The following is a 20,643-nucleotide window of genomic DNA, read 5'->3' as shown; positions in this document are numbered from 1 at the left end:
ACTCTTACTCAAGTAGTGTTTTACTGGGTGACTTTCACTTGAGTAATTTTCTATCTTTACTTTTACTCAAGTATGACAATTGGGTAATATTTCCACCACTGTACCCCATAATGTCAAAGTGGAATTATGTTTTTCCAAAGTTTTACAAATTCATAAAAAATGAAAAGCTAAAATGTCTTGAGTAAATAAGTATTCAACCCCTTTGTTGTGGCAAGCCAGGAGTAAAAATGTGCTTAAGTCACTTTAATTTATTTTATTTAACTAGGCAAGTCAAATTCCTATTTACAATGACGGCCTACCCTGGCCAAACCCTATCTGGGCCAATTGTGCGCCGCCCTATGGGACTCCCAATCAGAGCCGGTTGTGATACAGACAGGAATCGAACCAGGGTCTGTAGTGATGCCTCTAGCACTGAGATGCAGTGCCTTAGACCGCTGCGACACTCGGGAGCCCCTATGGACTCACTCTGTGTGCAGTAATAGTGTTTAACATGATTTTTTAATGACTCCCGCCGCTCTATACCCACACATACAGATAATTGTAAGGTCCCTCAGTCGAGCAGTGAATTTCAAACACAGATTCAACCACAAAAAACAGGGAATTTTTCCAATGACTCGCAAAGGGTATTGGTAGATGGGTAAATAAAGAAAAAAGCAGACATCGAATATCCCTTTGAGCATGGTGAAGTTATTAATAACACTTTGGATTGTGTATCAATACACCCAGTATTACCTCAGTTTCCGGAGAGGAAGGAAACCGCTCATGGATTTCACCATGAGGCAATGGTGACTTTAAAACATTTTGAGCTTAAATGGCTGTGATACGAGAACTGAGGATGGATCAACATTGTAGTTACTCCACAATACTAACCAAATTGACAGTGAAAAGGAAGCCTGTACATAATATTACAAAAAATGCATCCTGTTTGCAACAAGGCACTAAAGTAATACTGCAAAATATTTCCAATAAAATTCAGTGTTTTATTGGATTTGCCACAAACATTACCGAGCACAGTAGTGGCTGCATCATGTTATGGGTATGCTTGTAATTAATCATTAAGGACTGGGGAGTTTTTCAGGATAAAAAAAATAAAAAGGAGCTAAGCACAGGGAAAATCCTAGATGAAAACCTGGTTCAGTCTGCTTTTCAACAGACACTGGGAGATGGCGCCGACAGAGATGGTCGCCTCGCTTCGAGTCATAAGGAAACTATGCAGTCGTTTTGTTTTAGTCACTTCAAATAATGCCACTTTACATTATGTTTACATGTCTTACATTACTCATACGTATATACTGTATTTTATAGCATCTATTGCACCTTGCCTATGCCGCTCGGCCATCGCTCATCCATATATACATTTTCTCATTCACCCCTTAAGATTTGTGTGTATTAGGTAGTTGTTGGGGAATTGTTAGATTACTTGTTCGATATTACTGCACTGTCGGGAACTAGAAGCAAAAGCATTTCGCTACACCCGCTAACCATGTGCATGTGAACAATACAATTTGATCTTTCAGCAGGACAATAACCTAAAACACAACTGGAGTTGCTTACCAAAAAGACAGTGAATATTCCTGAGGCCGATCTACAGTTTTTACTTAAATGATCAACAACCAATTTGACAGAGCTCGACGAATAAAAAAACCCGAAGGGAAATATTTTACAATCCAGATGGGCAAATCTCTTAGACTTACCCCAAAAGACTACACTGTAATCGCTGCCAAATGTGATTTTAACATGTATTGACTCAGGGATGTGAATAATTATGTAAAATTAGATTACTGTATTTCATTTAATAAAATTTGCTAACATTTCTAAAAACATGTTTGCACTTTGTCATTATGGGGTAGTGTGTAAATGGGTGAGAGAAAATTCTATTTAATCCATTTTGAAAATAGGCTGTAACAACAAAATGGGGAATAAGTCAAGGGGTAGGACTACTTTGAAGGCACTGTACCTCTATTTACCTACAAGCAACCTGCATGTGAGTAGAATAGAACACACCAGGATAAAACAGATATTAGAGCATGTGGTAAAACACGCTTTAATTTACAAACTTAAAACAAGTACATTTAAAAACCGCAAAAAAAAATTATAAAATCAAACCCATTCTATTTACATGATAAAAAACCTAATAATTATTCAGGACACAAATTAAGTAGGACACAATCAAGTGTCAATGTGGTTCCCGGGAGAAAGTGTGAATGTTGTTGACACCAGATTTTATAAGGTAGCACACACACTCTGGATGTGTGTGTGATTAGCACATCAGGCACAATTGTCAGACACCTCAGTTCTCCAGGTAACAGAAAATACTTCTTTGGGGTCCTTTGGCTGCTGGTGCGTTGTTTTCTCGACATGGCCGCTTAGCAGCCGGGGCCAAAACCTTGATTTGTCCCCTCTTCTTCAGCTGCGAAATAAAGAGATATTCAGAGTTAAATATCGTAAATGACTCCTGTTGCTAAAATAAATGGACCAGAACGTGTCAGAGATATACAGAGCTTGTCAACAAACTCTCCACCACATTAGAAGCAAACGCCCCATGACGATAACATTCCGATTTAGGGATTCTTAATTTCTAACTGGAATGTAATTATTTGGGAGATTTTGGTGCCAGCGTGGAGTCCCATTAGAAATTATACATGTCCAGCTGTGTTTGTGGACGTCTGTATGACTCGGAGCAGTACTACAGCTATTTAAAAAGATCAATTACGCCTCAGTTTAAAACAGAACTCCCCAAAAGTCTTAACCTGGTTAGCATGATCCGGCATCATTTTATTGTAATTAAAATTAAAATGTCATCATGACGAATACAAATTTGAGCCAATTTAAAAAAGACAATGTCAATGCCCTGAGATAAAATACAATTTCGTGTTGACGCTGCGTCTTCCCTGATCGGTTCAGAGATTATACATACAATAATATAGATATTCCACACAGATCCAGTTTGGATTATGTCATGTTGTACACATTTTCAGCTAAAAACCGAGTTGCAGTATATGTAAACATAGAAAAAAAAAAAAAGTATGGATAAGAGCGAGCAATGGTTCTAGTCAAACAAAGACTGCACTAACACAGTTTTTACCAGGGAAACATTAACAGCTTGGGCTTTTGGCACCACCCTATGGTCAGACATCGGTACTACACTACAGTCCAAAGTTACCATGATTAGAATTACAAGTACAGTAATAACCAAACTGTCACAAGTTCGAGAAGAAACTAAATGCTCTTAAAAGTGTAATGGATGTTTTTATTCTATAGAAAAAAAATAACTGTTGGGAATGGAATGAGGCTTTCAAGAAAAACAAAACATGTTTACTGAAACACTACACACGGTTGTAGCTACAATACTGACCAACTATCATCCAACTGTGTGCGTTAGGCCCACAGGATTACATATAACACCATTATATTTTCTCTCCATGGTTGGACCTGCCTGTTTTTTGGGGGCTTCTGCAGCCGAGGCCTCTTTCTCTGGCGATAGGCTTTGGAAGACGAACCCTCGGGTGTTGCGGGGGGCTAGTGGGTTCCCCTCGGAGATACAGGCCAGCTTCTGCAGGACGGAGCGGGGCTGGCTGAGCAACGAGCCCCTCTTCACCTGAGGTGGGGTTCAAAGGTTAAATGGAGGTGAAACGGTCATAGAGGCAGAGTCATCTAGTAAAGATTCTTAGAAGGCTCCGATTACACAACAGTGAAAATCATAAGTGTCACACTAGAGGAGAGAGGGTGACCACCAGTCCAGACTAGTATGAGGAAGGTACTGACCATGGTGGGTTGAAAAGGTCTCTGGAAGGGGTTCTGAGCTAGGAATTCTCTGTCCGCCTGGGGTGCAACAGGCAGCTCTGGAAAACAAAACAGAGAGACGGAGGGATTGAGATAAGGGGAGGGTTAAAAAGAGTAACTCTTGAGAAATTCAGTAATCTTTCATATATATATCTATCTCATATCGCTTGTACGTCAGCTCACCTTTCTTCTGTAGTTTCTTGGCGGTCAGTTTCTTGGCCAGCTTCATGAACTGGCTGTCCTCCTCTCCAATCTTCTCCTCCTCCTCATCCATATCAAAGTCCTCCCCTTTCTTGGCCTTAGCATCTGACTAGAAAGTCAAAGGGAGTTAGACAAACATGAGGACCACACACACTACATATAATACAAACCAGGTGAGTAATCATTAGTTCAAACCGTAGGAAAACGTTTAGCAACAAATACGAGTTTATTGGACAAATTCAAGTAGGTGCCTCCCTGTTTCATTCCATTTGGTTCCCAGTGAGTTTCCCCTGACAGAATAGAATGACACACACCCATATGCTATACATACACTACATGACCAAGTATTGGTTGGGCGATTAAGCCTGGCTCGCACGGGGGAATTATCATGCTGAAACAGGAAAGGGCATTCCCCAAACCGTTGCCACAAAGTAGGAAGCACAGAATCATCTAGAATGTCATTGTGTGCTGTAGCGTTCAGATTTCCCTTCACTGGAACTATTGGGCCCGAAACATGAAAAACAGCCTCAGACTATTAGTCCTCCTCTACCAAACTACAGTTGGCACTATGTATTGGGGCAGGTAGCATTCTCCTGGAATCCTCCAACTCCAACTCGGTAGTGAGTGTTATAACCAGAGGACAGACGATTTTTGTCCACATACTTTTGTACATGAAGTGTACCTGTTCTCGTAGCCACTGCTCCCTCTCCAGCCTCTCTTTCCTCCTCTGCAGCTCTGCATGGTCCAGCTCTTCCTCCTCATCCTCTTCCTCCCCCTCCACCCCCATTCCGTCCATGTCAAAGCCATCGTCTAAAGAAAGAAAAGCACCACAAAAACAGAGACAGCATTGGGTTAAAACACGACCGTTGAATAAAGCTTGTGGAACAGAAAAGCAGGATATCTGTCGTAGGAGAACGCCAACTCAGGACACACCCACCTATGTTCTTCCAGCGGAAGCGGCGAGCTCGGCCCGGCCCGTCTGAGTGCAGGTCCCCGTCGGCTAGGTAACGCTCTTGGTACAGCCGCAGTCGCCGCTTGTCGTCGTCAAGGACCTGTTTCCTGTAGACGAGCAGGTTACACTAAGCTTTAGGGTAAAAAATATTCACACAGACACCATATGATTGGTTGCTTTTTTCAAAAAAGATGAACAAATGAAACCTCTCTACTACCAAACATTACCTATGAAGATAAAGCACATTGTGCTTTGTTAAGGTAACCCAATAGTAATAGTATTGACTATAGAAGGTCTTAGATTTTTTTCTCTCGAGGTATTTAGAATGTTATTTTTTGGGGGTGGGGGTATTTGCGTCAGTACATACATGTGGATCTTGTTGACCTGGTCCTGCAGCTCTTCATCAGACGGCAGCTCGTCCAGCAGCTCCTCCTCCTCATATTCATTCTCACCGTCATCCTCATCCTCACTGCCGACATCACTACCTGAGAGCTCAGCCTCAGAGTCCACAAACTCTGCCATGCGCCTGCAGAGAACGGAAAACACAACCAGACGACATGAATACCAAGTGGGCTTGAACTAACCTTCTGTGCGGAAACCGCATTCTGATACATAAAAGGGGTTTAGAGTTTGTGCAATTGAGCTCATTTTCAAAACAGGACATTCGACAGACACTCATCCTAAGACCTAAAGTTATATTGGCAGACTATGGTATAGGTGAATGTAGAGGCACTGGGAGAGATATGTTGTCTTAAATACTATAAAAATAATCAATCCCATATCCTCTTTGCCGAAGCAAAACAGAATTGTGTTGTATGCAGGGTGGTATGTAATGCCTTCTGTGCCATGCTGTCTTTGAGCTCATCTTTTAATAGGCTCTACCGTCAAGGAAACCCAACAGACGTCTTAACTTAAACCTTTATTTTTTAATAGTACTACTGATATTTATAAGTGCATTGTCAGGAAAAAGCAAGCACCAAATGCATTTCACTGTACTTGTGCATGTGACAAACTTGAGCTGTGTAAGTTCATCATTCAGGAAGAGTTCTCTACGTACATTTTCTTCCTTCCTTGACGGGGTGCAAACACAGCCTCCCTCTCCTCCTCCTCCTCCTCTACCTCGTTCTCTTCATCCTCGTCGCCATCACCGTCTTCCTGGAAGGAAAGGAGGAAGGAGTTAGTTTAGCTGTTTGGGGTATAAGTCATCAACGCAAAGGTGCGATCGCGTGTGCCTTACCTGCTCACTCTGGCTCTCCACGTCTGACAGAAGTCGAAACTCACAATCCTCTTCCACCAGTTTCTCTCGACTGAAACCGCACAGAAACGCATTTAGCCTTACAGGGATCAACTTTTCGATTTCTTTGAATGTATAGCCTTAGTATATCATAGTGGTAAGTACAAGAAGTATAACATAGTACTCCATTCCTGAATTGAATAAACTTTATTGAGACCGAGAAGGTAAATTAGTCATCGGATACAATATTAGGGCCCCAGAAAATCTGTTTTATTTTTTGCCTGATTTCGTTTTATTCCCCCCCCCAAAATTCAGTTGTTTTTCAGGTTTTCACCCTCAAAAATCACTTAAAAGAAAAACAAGAATGGGATGTTCTAAATCCACAACAATGCTCAAACTACATCAGGAGAAAACTTGAGGTGTGGTAAAATCTAAGAAATGTTGAATTGTAGGTGTAGTGCACAGTTTTTAATGCATGTGCACGCACACCAGCCAGAAAGCGTTGTTCGGTTGGCAGTGTTTCTGTAGCAAAATAAATTATGGCTGGTTTAATGCAAATAATCATGATATCATTCTGCCAGGTAGGTATAGGCTACTTTGTAGTTAACATTTAATTTAGGTTTTTGGAAAAGCCTTTCAATCTACCAGTAGAGTAGAAGGTTATCATTAGCATTATCGCTAACGGCTGCACAGAGCATAGACTAGACATACGAGCACCACACAACACACAGACAGTGGTATTCCTGTGCAGGAAAAAACGAATTTCTACATTTTGTCTTATAACTTGGACAAATAAATGAACTTTCTAATAAATGACAACACATTTAGTTTATTTCCTAATAAGTTCACTACATTTAATATTGCTGAACTCCAATTTAAATGTCTGGAGTCAGTGATTGTCTGCGTCTAAAAAACATTAGGCTAGCTCTTTTTACCGGTCTTCCGCAGTTGAGGAGTGTGGGGCGTAGCTCGAGTTGGATCGCAAGGGGGAGACACCTATACGGAGAGAGATTGAGAGGAATGGAACCAAAACATTATTACACCCAATCACCCAGACATACACCCAATACTTGGGAGACACCCTTACCTTGAGTAGTAAACTTCCCAGAGCAGAGGCCGAGCAGCTGATCCATGTCATCGTCTCGGTCCATTTCCAACTCCATCTTCTCTTCCTCCCTTTTCCTCCCTTCCGCTCCCTCCTTCTCCCTTTCTGCCTGTGCGGTGGGGAACACTCCCGAACACAGCCCCAGCAGCTCATCCTCCTGAGTCGCCCCCAGCCCTCTAACTCCTCCCTCGCTCTTCCTCTCCTTCGCTCCCTCCGTCTGTGTGGTAGGGAACATTCCAGAACACAGCCCTAACAATTCATCTTCCTGCGAGGCCCCAAGCCCCCCTACTCCGCCCTCTCTGGCCATCCCAAACCCACCAGAGCACATTCCTAACAGCTCCCCCATGTTAGCGTCCATAGCGTTCTCATCCAGGCTGGCCAGTAGGAGCTGCCTCTTGTGGGAGCGCGGGGGGCCAGTGCGGGGCCCCACGTTGAGGAAGCCGTCGGCGTCCAGGAGCTGGGAGTCCTCCTCCAGAGAGAAGCGACCCTGAGACGGGGCCCCCAGGGGGCCAGAAGACTCGCCGGGGGAGGGGGGAGCGTACAAGTCCTGAGAGTCCTCCACGGGCAGCGAGAGGGAGGGCTCGGAGAGTTTCCCTGAGCTCTGTGGGATGGAGGGGGGGGGGGGTACTGGGGATGAGTCTCAAAGGAGTCAGTCTCAACATTTATAGAAACTGCCTTTCTGAATCCTAACGTAACAATAAACATGTCTGTAGGGATTTGGGGGAGGGGTGCTGCTGCTCATCCGAACTAAAAATACACATTTGGACACAGAAGTTTTAGCCTAAATGTAGCAACTGAAATATAAACACTGACTGTAGGGCTATTACTCTCACATGTTGCCTAATATAATGGGATTTCTTGCAGTAAACTGATACACCAAATGTTAATTTAGTCTTGGGAATAGGAGTGGAGAAATATGACTTTCAGCATCTTGAGAGAAAGAGAATGCACAGTTAGGGACCGTGCAAACGTGCGGCCTTTGTCAGTGACAAAAGCTGACAGTAGGCTATTCCAACCACATAAAAATATATATCCAGGACAAACTGAAATCTAAATCAGATTCATGTTGGATCGTTTTCACAGCTTTTAATTTCCTTGAAACCGGTGAAACCTACGTCATTTAGACATTTTGAAGGGAAAAGCTTTCGCAGTTTATTTTGTTGAGTTAGGCTATTGCAGGTTTGCCCCGGTCGCTACACGTCCTTGCTCTGTGAGCAGAAATGGAAGACAAAACTTTACCAATGTCAACTAGATTAGGCTTAGGACTATTACTGATACATTCATTCTATTAATTTATTACATTGTTCTGGTGAGCTCTGCTTTTTTGTCTCCTAAGGCAACAAGTAATGAGAGAATAGTAGCTGCAGGCCTAAGTTGGTCAACAAATAGCCTACAAAATGTTGGAAATTATATACAGAATTCCCCCCCTCGCTAAAATAGGGGTGAAAGTAGACAGACAACTGTCTGGGACAGTGACGCATACGAACAGCAGTGGAGGCATCAATGAATTCAGGCTACATGTGTGCCTAATAGTCGCTGAATGTCATTACACGTCCGGTGTTAATAGGCGCCCTTTCCGTTCATCAAAATGGAGGTGCGCGCACTGTTTCAGATGCTGGAATCATTATAGAGTGGATCGAACGCACACAGGTAGCCTACTCTTACGTGATTTGACAGTAGCTAGGTGTCCATCTAATTGGCGACAGAGTTTCATGCAAATAGTCTAAAATCTGAATAAAGAAAATATGCGCATTTTCCCACCAGTGGTGTAATCAGTGAGTGATAGTGCACACAATGTATTTATCCGCTTTCAGTTTTCATGTATCGAAAAAAAGAAGAAAAAAGTTCAATGTCTTTCCATCGCATTTTCAACTAGACCGATAGTTGTCACAAAAACTGTTGCGTTAAATAGTAAAATGTGCTTACTGTGGACTTTGCAAGTGTGCTCTAGCCAACAGCTCGCAGATACAGTGTGGGTAGGCTAGGTCACATGATGAGATAAGCTTATTATGGATAATGATTCTTAGATTGATGCTTGACTGCCATTTGACAATCGCCATGTCACCAGAATAAGACCCTCTTTATTTATTGAAAGGGGCATCAAGCTCGTCACCGTGCACCTTCACCACCCTGTGAGGTTCATCATAACTTATTTCATCTGTAGCCTAATAAACGGCATGCTTTCCTGAGTTGAAGTGGGAGGACCTCACGCACCATAGTTTACTTCCATATGATGGTTATTATATCAATACTTGCGCAAAGGCGTTTCCACCACCATTTCTCGCGTAATGAATTTTACCGACAAAGATCACAACAAACAAATGATCTGTCAGCATTTTAAAAAAGGTACCAAACCATCACAGCGGTCGTGACGGAAACGTGGTTTATCAGATGAAACATCAAGCCTGGTTGTGTTCATGACACATTAAAATGCAATACATTTTTTACAGTTAAATTAGTCTTTACTATCATGCCCAATGGAAACAAATTGGCAAGCACACATAGGTCACTGCACCCCCAGTCAAAATCATTCCGCGGTCCCTGATTGAATTCACATAACGCATGCATTACTGGGAGACATCCATACTTGGGTCTGCGTGGTTACGATTGGCTCTCTTCTGACACTTTTATACTGTCATACAGTGGTAAGGAAAACACAGCGCCCTAGACATACAGGATATGAACCCCCCCCTACACTGTCAGCGTCTCACCTTGGAGGCAGATCCCAGGAAGCTGGGTCTGAAGAAGCAGGGTGAGGGGGAGCGGAAGGTTCTGGCTGACAGGCCTCTGCCTCCTGTTGTGCTGCGGTTGACAGGCTGGTAGGACGGCAGCATGGAGCCCAGCAGCTCAAAACTACTGTTGTGACTGTTGTCCTTGGCCAGGGACAGAGAATCTTCTTCCTCTGTAGTAGAAAAGAGACATAGAACTTGCAATACAATTTTACCAGTGAAACTTCCCTTTGTCAGAACCCCACCAAATTCTTTTATTACCTAGACTGGAAAAGAGACACCTGATTCCATCAAGGATTTGAGAGTATTTTATGAAGGAGCATAGTTATGACAATTTACTTGAAAGTGAGATGTTCAGTCTACTCACCCATCTTTGTGTAACTGTCTTGACCACCGGGCCCTGTCCTCTTTACACCATCTCTGTAAGAAAGACAAAATGTAACAACTTGGAGGGACAGATAACACACACACTTACTAACTCACTTAGTATATACACTTACCTTACACCAGTGTTCATTTTGGTACTCTATTTTAGATGTAGTCTAGTCTTAGTCATTTTGACTAAAATATCACTCAGTCTTAGTCACATTTTTGTCATTTGAATAATGATTGTCTAGTATTGCCTCATTAACCTATAGTAAACATAAACCACTGACTTCTATGGGCACAAACATACATAGCCTTGTCCTACCAACTTTTTCGGAAGAACATCCTATTCTCTCCCAACAGCAGAAACATGACAAACATAAGAATATATCATAATTATATGGCCATGTGATAATTATCTTGCGCTGCGAGAGCGAGCTGGTCACAGATCACCAGATGGTCCCCTAAAGTACTATGGGTTGCACCTCCGTCACGTCACTGCCATTGTTATGAACCGGTTCAGATGTCGCAGCCACATTGCTGTCCAAAAGTAGAATGGGAGCTAATGATCGTTTCGCCCAGTGATTTAGTCAAATCACAAAACCTTGAGTCCGAATCGAGTCCCTATGGCTTAAATCTTGAGTCCCAGTGCGCGAGTCCTGGTCCAAGCACTCAAGTCGGAGTCACTGGGTCCAAATTAACTCAAAATAAGAGTTAGTTGCCCAGTCAGATAGTGTAGTGGCAAGATTAATTTTGTCAATAACTTGTTTGCTATCCCATTTCCTTTCTGTGCCACCAAATGTTTGCATATAGGCTACTGGTAATGTTACCTGGGAAACAGTAAGTTGCAAAACGTTCTTGAATGTTGAAGATAGAAATTCCATTAATATATACATTTTATTATTATTCAACACGTCAGAGGCATGTTTGTTCTACATAGCATATTTCTAACAACGTTCCAAAACAAAAATGCTGCTATTATGGATCATATCTTTTGAACGGTAATAGCTAGAATCAAGACGTTTTCTCTAAGGAAAAGAGAGACTTTGCTACAGAACGTGGCTAAAAAATGCAGTGGGGAAAGGTTGAGCGAGGCTACAAAATAAAATTCAAAAGATCAATAATTTCACCAAAAATAATTGATAAAAAATAATCACATTAATTGTTTAAAAAAGTAATGTCTTGGTCACACACAGTGCATCTATTTTGGTACACTAGAAGTACATTGATTTCCATTGGAACACTGCATTTGCCTTGTACCGTTGCGACGCAGAGGCAGTTGCAGTGCGTTCTGTGTGGTGCATACGTTGGATTTATTGAAACTATGCATCAAACTGTATGTGTAGAGGGCTTGAAAGAAAATGGAAGGTGAATGTTGAACTTTGGTTGCACACATAACCAGATGATGCCGCGTACCATTTTGCGCAATGACGCTGTCGGTGACGCTGTCGAGGCGCAAATCAACTTTGGATGGCCTTATTCGCGAGTGTCGGTGGAATATTCTTGGGGACATGACGAAAACATGAACACATGCTCATAACAGCTAAACAGTTAACTCGAGGGTACAAGATGCCTTGAAATGGCTACCTAGTTAGTTCTCTATGAATATTTTATAGGCTAGGCCTACCTGCTGCAGCAATGTCCGACTGTCTCGCTCTCTCCTTGAGCACCTGACCACTCGTCTTGCACACATGCAGGTGATGCACAAACGCAGACGTGTTGAAGTGTCATTACGATCCGACGTTGATTTTTACTTGACTGACAGATTGTGCCTAAGTAAATGACATGAACAGAAATGAAGTGTATAATTGGAAAGGAAGTTGCAGTGCGTTCTGTGTGGTGCATCTGCCCACACGCGTCACTTGCTACCCGGTAGCTCACCAGCTGGTGTGCCAGGTGAGGCACTATCTTCCCATTGCTGAAAAAGCCTGTGCATATCTGCTGCTAATATTAATTGCGCTCATCATTGAAAAGTTCTGAATCTCGCCAAAAACTCGTGTCCAGTCCACTTTGTCAGATTTCAGTCAGAGATAACTGTCTCGTTTTAGTCAACTGAAATTAAAAATAATTTAGTCTATTTAGTCAGTTATAGTCTCGTCAATTGCCACAGAAATATTTGTGTTAGATGAATATTTGAGTCACTACTTTTGTTGACGAAATTAAACACTGGCTTACACACTTTTTCAATACATTACTTGAATCCAGTACAGTCGAGAAGGAGTCGAGGACACTGACATCTGGACACTTGGATATAGACAGCACTACCCTTTTCATTCGACAAGGCTGCCCATGACCAACGACATGGAGCGCTACATCGCGTGCTACTTTGCCTTATGCAGGCCTGCAATCTGAAGGCCACGTATTGTCAGCCTATGTACGTGGCCGAGACTCCCAAATATCAGCACCACACACACATACCCGGTGCGCGAGCAGGAGCTGCTCGCAAACAGCATGAGGGTTCCGTCTGTGTTGAGCAAGTCTGGTGGGGGAGAGGGACCCTTTAATCTTAACGGGGAGAGGCTCCTCACACCCCTCTGTGCCGCGCTGCCCTCCTCCTGATCGTCATCCTGGTCGTCATCCTCATCATCAGCATCACCACCCCCCAGTAGCTCATCTACACCCTGTGGAGAGACAAACAGGTTTTGACAAAGTCCGAAACACACCCACACAATTAATGGTTCCATTACCATAAATTGGACAAGACATTCCCTCTATTACCTTTATTCAAATTTTTCCATTTAAAAATGTTTTGGACTTCAATGTGTTGGTTCCCATCGCAGAGCATCACTGTGAAAAGTGTACGGAAAGCACTGACACGCAAGACCCAAGACTGCCTGAGGATGGGGGTAGAAGGTCAAAGCCGCCGATCCACTCTTACCTCTTCCCCCTCGGAATCCGTCATTTCCTCTTCCTCTTCCTCGCCACAGTCCTCGTTGTCTAGGCGATGGAGGGCGTCCTTGCGTTCTCGATCCTCCCGTCTCTTTACGGCCATGGCCTGCTGCAGACGGGACTTCAGGTTGGTCAGCTTCTCACCTGAGGAAAGGGTGAAACAAGACTGGTTAGGAAAGAATATTGCAGCCAGTGGGCAGAGAAATTAAGACATTTGGAAATATATGTGTGGCTTGCTATGCATGGTATGGGATGCCTCTTTAGCAAGTGTGTGTGTGTGGAGGTTTAGAGAGAACGTGTGTGTGAGATGGTGTTTGTACCAGGCGCGGTGTGTGCAGCCTCCTCCTCCTCTTCCCTGATGGTGGTGGTGACAGTGTCATGGTGGAGCTCATCGCTGCTGTCTTTACGGATGACGCTGAGCTGCACAGTGCGTTCCCCTCTGGGCCGGGCCACGGGCTGGACGTGACGTAGGAAACGCTCCTTCAACGCCTCTACGCCTGAGGGGGGAAACAAACAGGTTAACTACAGAAGAGCATAACATAACATCACAACCAACTTGACTGGGTTTCTCCTCAACCCAATTCATTCAAGGTCACCCATTTCACCACAATACAGTGTGCTTGTGTTGTGACCCACCAAAATCCTTTTGTGTGCCACATAACTTGTACAAAAGCATGCATCTAAACACAAGGCTTTAAACCCCAACCCACCATTTGGAAAATACTGTGCTATAGAGCTCTGACATTAAGGAGCTGAACATTTGCTGTGGTGCTCTCACCTGGGTTAACCTGAGAGGGCTCCGGATCAAAGGACCCATCGTCAGCACACAGTTTGGGGACAGGCGGGGGCTCCACCCCCAGCTCCCTCAGTCTAGCCAGCCTGTCCTTCTTGAGTTTTGGGACTGCTGGTGCTACGGGGTGCACACTGGCTGGAGCAGGTAGCGGCTGAGCTCCATCCCAATCCCCTGCCTTCACCTCCATCTCCTGGGCTTGAGAGTCAGAGGGCTCTGCCTGGTTCTGCTCTGGGGGTCCAGCCTCCATAGACTCTGGTGGTGGAATTTCAGCACCACCAAACACTGAAATATTAGCCCCCTGCATAATGGCGGCCAGTTCAGGTAGTGGGAATTCATCGTCGTCGAGCTCCTGGGTTGGAGAGGTCTCTCCTGCCCTGCTGTGGTTCTCCTGGTGTGGGGAGGAAGTGGCCGTTGGCTGGGAGAGAGCTTGGGTCTGGGTGGAGGGTGGGTCCAGGGAGGCTGAGGGCTGTTGGGACTCCTTGGGTGGGTTGGGGGGAGGAGGTGTTGGGGTTGCCTCTTTTATCAAGTCATGATACTTGGCAGACCTTAAAAAATAAATACAAATAAAAAGGGTTTATATGCTTAAAAAGGGGCGATCTGGAGTTCAAACAATAACAAAATGGGATCCCTACCACTGTTTTGGTAAAAAGCTGAGGGATAGGGCAGGAGAAATGTAACAATTCAAATTCAGACAGAGATATGGATGCAAGGACTGACCGCCTATTAGGTCTGAGAATTACCCGGGACCTCACGATACCATATTATCACGATACTAAAAGGAGACGCATGGTCAATACGACGTCCGCATTGGCCGTGCAGCATTTACAGGGATAAGGCCTCTGCAGAAGTCATGGAATTCATACTTCTTGCGCTTCGTGGAGCAGTGCAGAGCTGTTAAGCAGAGCTGTTGTGAAGGAAGTTGTCAAGGAAGTGAGTGTGTGTTTATACCTCCTGTCCCCACCTAACGTCAACAAATCATGTCAATGCGGAGCTATACGGAGCCTTGCACATTGTTACAAAATTTGTCAGGCGCGATGCAGTACGGAGCTGGAGATGGTGCTTTGCTGGTGACACTGTCTATGATTTATTTAGAATTCAAGGCACAATCAACCAGCATGGCTACCACAGCATTCTGCAGTTATACGCCATCCCATCTGGATTGAGCTTAGTGGGACTGTCAACAGGGCAATGACCAAACACACCTCCAGGCTGTGTAAGGGCTATTTGAACAAGAAGGAGAGCGATCGAGTGCTGCATCAGATGACCTGGCCTCCACAATCAACAGACAACCACCCAATTGAGATGGTTTGGAATGAGTTGGACCGCAGAGTGAAGGAAAAGCAGCCAACAAAGTGCTCAGCATACGTGGGAACTCCTTCAAGACTGTTGGAAAAGCATTCCTCATGAAGCTGGTTGAGAGAATGGCAAGAGTGTGCAAAGCTGTCATCAAGGCTAAGGGTGGCTACTTTGAAGAATATAAAATATATTTTGATTTGTTTAACACTTTTTTGTTTACTACATGATTCCATGCGTGTTATTTCATAGCTGATGTTTCCACAATTATTCTACAATGTAGAAAATAGTAAAAATAAAGGAAAACCTTTGAATGAGTAGGCGTGTCCAAACTTTTGACTGGTACTGTATATATATATATATATATATAGTTTTTTTTTATTTTAACTATTGATATAACAGCATCGGAAATAATATTGCGATATGTAACTGTATTGATTTTCCCCACCTATATAAAATTATAGTTTTAACCATGTTTTGAGACTATACAGTGTTTGTTTACAATGATTTTGTTCACAAACAAAGGAGTTAAACAAGCTATTTTAGGTTCTGATAGGGTACGACAGCTGAACAAACCTCATGAGGCATTTATAAGTTATATTCTTAAAGAATCAAAGGGTATATAAGATTGCCCCTTTAAATTATTTGGACAAAACTAGATGAGCATAGTTCAGTAATTGCAAAGACAAAGCAGGTAGAAGTAAAGAAATCCTGGTAGATAAATGTCTTCTCACTTCAGTAGTGCCATAGCAGAACCCTCAGGTCGGGCTCTCCTCTTGAAGAACTGGTCGATGCTCTTGGGCTCAGGCATGTGGTAGGGCAGCCCGCAAGTGGATTCTGCAAAGGAATTAAGAACATGCAACAAGAAACACTGGGTTGGACAATAGAAGCCACACAGGAAAAGTGTGTAGCAAGCCATGTAGAGGCAAAGCATAGTGGAACACGGGCAATACACTTCATATAGGGACACGCTATTGTAATATGCACGTAAGAACAAACTGACCTCGGACCAGCCTCTGGGTCTCACTATGCAGCTGCTTCATGGCCTCCTTGCTGGCTCGAGCTGCCTTCCTCTCCTGGGGACGCTGTTTCGGTCCAGCCTCATCATCATCTCCCTCATCATCATCAAATAAAAGCTCCTGAGGAAAAGATACAGAGCATAGTTCTGATACACATCGTCTGCCTGCACAGCACAATATACAGACACAAAGCTATGTAAGATTAGTCATAAACTCAAATGAACTCACAAACCACTTCACATTCAAAAAGTTATCCTGTGTGATTTATTTCTGGCATACGCGTGCTTTTTAGTGACCTCACACCTACTCCTGAACTACAGATAGGACTTTTAAATGTTGCTCTTACCTTGTGCTTCTTGGATTTCTGCTTTACTGCTGCTCTGATGGCATCCAGAGACTCTTCATCATCATCCAGACCAGCGTCATATAGGTCATTGTCACCAAGGAGACAGCCGCTGTCATTCAGAGCACGGGGCAAAGGGGTCTCCTACAAAACAGAGAGTGATGGGAAAAGGAGTCTACTTCATTAGAAAAATTGTCAAAACTCTGAATTTTATACTGTCACTATAACTCAACCTCTCACCTCTTCAGGTCTCTCTTTCTTCTTCAGTCGCTCCACAGCTTTGCTGCGCTTCTCTTTCTTCTCTCTGTGTCTCTGGCTCTTCTCTCTCTTCCCTTCCTTCTGTTTCACATCCTTTTTTACCAGCTCTTCCTCCTCCTCTGGCGCGCTGTCATCACTGTTGATAGGGGCAATCCGGGATATCTTCTTGCTCTTTAATTCTGCCTTTTTGACCTCTTCCTCAGCAGTCTCCATCTCATCTCCGCTGGATGCTGACAGGACCAGAGCCTCTGCCATCTCAGGCACCACCTCCTCGCTATCACTGTCTCTCAGGGCCTTCCGACAACGGGACCGCCGGTTCACTGTGATGTCATCATCCGAATCTGGGAAAAATATTACAAGCCATCTTAATGACTAAATGCGGGAAGGGTGCTATTCCGTTTACGTCACAAAGCAAACTATTTCCTACTAAAGTAAGTAGGTTAGTTTGCATTGGTAGTTGAATTGCCAAGTACTGTAGTTTGCGTCAATGGTTGGATAGTCTAAAGTCAAAGACAATCCATTGTTTCTTATCACGAAGCAAATGGCCCAGTCCAGAACAGTCTATTTACATTAACAGGGGGCTCTGGTCAGGTGATCTGTTTAGGCACTGATCACCCGTTTTGTTGCATCACTATACCTTGCGGGTCGACAGTATTGGTAATCATCTCAGAAACAATCTGCAGCTCCTCCACTGGTGAGCCCATCCCGCTGTCTGAATCACTCTCGGCTACTGGTTCCTCAGCAGGGAGCTCCAGTGCCTGGATAGAGGGGGGGGAAATGACAGAAATTCACCTAATGTTTATGTTGTTTGAGGGAACCATGCTGGTGACTATGCCCCTCTCTCTTTCCTACAAAATAATCATGGTCTGTCTTCTTCCCAGTGACGAGACATAAGTAAAACTGATGTAAACATAGAAAAATTGAAATGTGAAGAAAAACTATTGTAAATGTAGGTGAATGATCTTGCTTGCTTAAATGTGATGCTTGTCTGTTGTTCAATGTTGGGTCGACAAATGGCTGTTGTGGCGCCTTCTCTCTCAGCTGCCACAAAGAGCATACGGTTACCGTAGTTAGCCAGCTGGACATTCAACAGTGGCTAATGTTACACATAGCATAGAAAACTGGCTAGAATAGTTTACACAATGTTAATTGTTTACACAGTCACATTGTTACCCTATGCAAATGTCTAACAAACAGTCGTTCAAACTAGCCAAAGGACGAGGATTGCTAGCTAGTTAATCCAACTCAATCAGTAACAAGTCAAGTAAAGTTAGCGAGCTAACGTTAGCGAGCTAACTAGCATGGGGTTATGGCGGACTCAATCAATCCCCACCTAATGTTAGTCAAAATTAACCTAGTTAACGTTTGTTTAATGTGTTGAACGTTTAACTATGTATTTTATTTAGCTAGCTAATGTAACTAACAATTTGAAAATATACATTTCTTACCTGTTGAGAGATCACCACACTCATCTTATTAAGTTACTTTATCCTCCTTTTACTTGTGTATTTGCAGTGAACCTGCATTAAAACCGTGAAATCAAGACTTCCGTACCGTGTTCAATTCTTTCCGACCATAAGACAGTACTATTGGTGCAAAAAAAGTAAAAATGGTTGCCTAATAAAATTAAATGGTGTTATTGATCCGCATTTAGCTAGCTTTCTCTCCCTCCCGCTTGTTCTTGTTCTGATTTAATAATTTTTTATCTTTCGCGCGCTGACAATGATAGTCTATCCTTACATCTGTCAGTCATTGTCGTTGTGCTTTTCTATTGGATGATACTCAAAATTGATGTCCACCCTCATCCAATCGTTGGATGGTGGTTATGCCAATAACAGAGCAAAAACATTTGATTGGTAAATCTACGGTCACACAGCTGACCAGACATGTCCACCCCCACTCCACGACAAAAACAGGGCAGGCCAGTTTATTAAGTATTTTATTTTCTAACACAGATAATGTACATTTTGTTTTCAATGCAATGTCAAGAAAATATTGTCAACTGAGTTAGTAAAAGTAGGTGGAATCAAAATAACAATGAGTGTTTAACTGGGTAAGATAAACAAGAGTTTGGGGGAAATGTAGGAAGATGATCTGGAGATAGGGGATGCAATTATTTATAGTCTAATGACAAACAAGTAAGATACAGCTACTTAAGTACTGTACTATGACTTAGTAACCTGATGTATTATGAGTCACATTTACAGTAAAAGGTATGTTGTCTAATCGGGTGGAGTAGTGTACTAACCATAACTACATGGGTGGTGCTCTTTTGATACTGCTGCGCAAGCGCAGAATTAATTTATAGCACCTCCTAGCGCATGCTCATTTCCAAATCTACAGGATCTGTTTTAAATCACTCAGAAGACAACGCATCCACAACACTGCTGGACATTTACGCATTATATTCCCTTTCTTAAATTAGCCCCCCTCAGCTTCGCGATACCGCCCCCAATTTCAGTGTCGGTACGGAGCCGCCAGGCCGGGACAGAGACGGAGAGAGAGCCCTCGGCCATGGAAGCGCTCGGACCCGGTAAGAATATGATATGAGAATCCGGTGTCGGGAGTGTGTTCCCCTATTCATTGCTCAACTGGGGACCGTGGTTGTAGGTAGGCCTCGACGACAGAGAAAAAACAAACGAGCATATCAGGCCCAACGTGTGTAAGATGAATACAACGGAGATCAGGTTCTTACCGTGACTACTACAGCCTGATGAACACATGTTATGCAAGACAACGAGAGATCTTGTTTTCGTCAATCTCGGCTGCTGGTTTTCTAACTGAAGCGCGCAGCTCGATACTAGGGCTAGACGGCATTGTGTGTGTGTGTGTGTGTGGGGGGGGGAATTTAACCAAAGCCTTCCGTGTCGTGTGTCTGTTATCTAGCATGTCGTTTCATCATCAAACACGCAATTTTTTTTCAGCTTTATGATACGTTTAAAACTATTCCAGTTGAAATACGTATGCACACATAGCTTTAGAAAATGTTAATACGAAGCCTAGTAACTAGGTAATTGTGCAATCGACACACTGTCTTCCTTTCTACCTATTGAACGCGACGAGAGACGCGAAGTAACGTTACAATGCTGCAGCACTGTCTTTGTTCACCCTGAAATATTTAAATATTATTGACTGTTAGTTGGCAGTACATTATTTTAAAAACGTGTTGATATGCTTTCTTGGATTTCTGTCAGTGGTTTGGTCGCCTGGGAGTAAATGATCATGCTCCCGTGCATGCATGGAATGGAGCCTGGCTTTTGAGTAGATCGTGTACTCCATACGTACTATAACAAAACCAATTTTACTGTGACGCAATGGCTACTAGTTGAGTTAAAGGATATCACACACGGGATGTTGCACTGCCAATTGACAGTTTACCAATATGTATGGTGTGAATTCCTATTATTATTAAAAGGGATTAACAAGTTATCACCCTTTTGTCGCCTGATTTTACAGAAACAATTTCCCCCAGCAATTAAACTCATGCTGTCACTTACTACCAGAAGCATATACGTTCTTCTCAATTTCCTGTTTGCCATGCAAATGTTAAGTGTCACTTTAGGTGGAATTGGTGGACACAATGTTTACATCCACACACAAGCTTGGGCATTTATGCATAGGCATATATAATAGCCTAATTTGCATTTTATGGTATAGTGGAAGGCTTCAATGGTTGTT

General features: G+C 43.2%; 2 protein-coding genes across 5 annotated transcripts in view; one reads left to right on the top strand and one right to left on the bottom strand.

Moving 5' to 3' along the window:
* Positions 1-966: 966 nt before the first annotated feature.
* LOC139554535 (claspin-like) lies at positions 967-19,795 on the bottom strand. 3 transcript variants are annotated; one of them, XM_071367400.1, is made up of 24 exons: positions 18,414-18,700; positions 17,937-18,006; positions 17,603-17,723; positions 16,948-17,306; positions 16,711-16,851; positions 16,349-16,484; positions 16,080-16,182; positions 14,038-14,597; positions 13,580-13,756; positions 13,249-13,403; positions 12,789-12,991; positions 10,372-10,424; positions 9,987-10,177; positions 7,258-7,876; positions 7,106-7,166; positions 6,174-6,243; positions 5,994-6,091; positions 5,304-5,462; positions 4,922-5,043; positions 4,667-4,794; positions 3,967-4,093; positions 3,766-3,842; positions 3,437-3,598; positions 967-2,410 (listed from the first exon to the last, which is right to left on the bottom strand). In XM_071367400.1, the coding sequence occupies exons 3-24, from the start codon at positions 17,667-17,669 to the stop codon at positions 2,291-2,293; spliced, it is 3,888 nt and encodes a 1,295-aa protein (XP_071223501.1). In that variant the 5' UTR covers positions 17,670-17,723; positions 17,937-18,006; positions 18,414-18,700; the 3' UTR covers positions 967-2,290. The 3 variants fall into 3 exon arrangements, with proteins under 3 accessions (XP_071223501.1, XP_071223502.1, XP_071223500.1); XM_071367401.1 differs by lacking the exons at positions 17,937-18,006; positions 18,414-18,700 and adding an exon at positions 19,661-19,795; XM_071367399.1 differs by lacking the exon at positions 17,937-18,006.
* LOC139554537 (protein argonaute-4) overlaps positions 19,281-20,643 on the top strand; it is a 32,453-nt gene continuing 31,090 nt past the window's right edge. For both annotated transcript variants that reach the window (XM_071367407.1, XM_071367403.1), the window contains exon 1: positions 19,281-19,498. In XM_071367407.1, the coding sequence (XP_071223508.1) occupies positions 19,480-19,498 (19 nt within the window). In that variant the 5' untranslated portion in view covers positions 19,281-19,479. The remainder of the gene's footprint in view (positions 19,499-20,643) is intronic.

This window comes from Salvelinus alpinus, chromosome 26 (genome assembly GCF_045679555.1).
Source record: "Salvelinus alpinus chromosome 26, SLU_Salpinus.1, whole genome shotgun sequence".
NCBI lineage: Eukaryota > Metazoa > Chordata > Actinopteri > Salmoniformes > Salmonidae > Salvelinus > Salvelinus alpinus.
The sequence above is the reverse complement of the archived record's forward strand: the minus strand, read 5'-3'. Positions and strand labels throughout refer to the sequence as shown.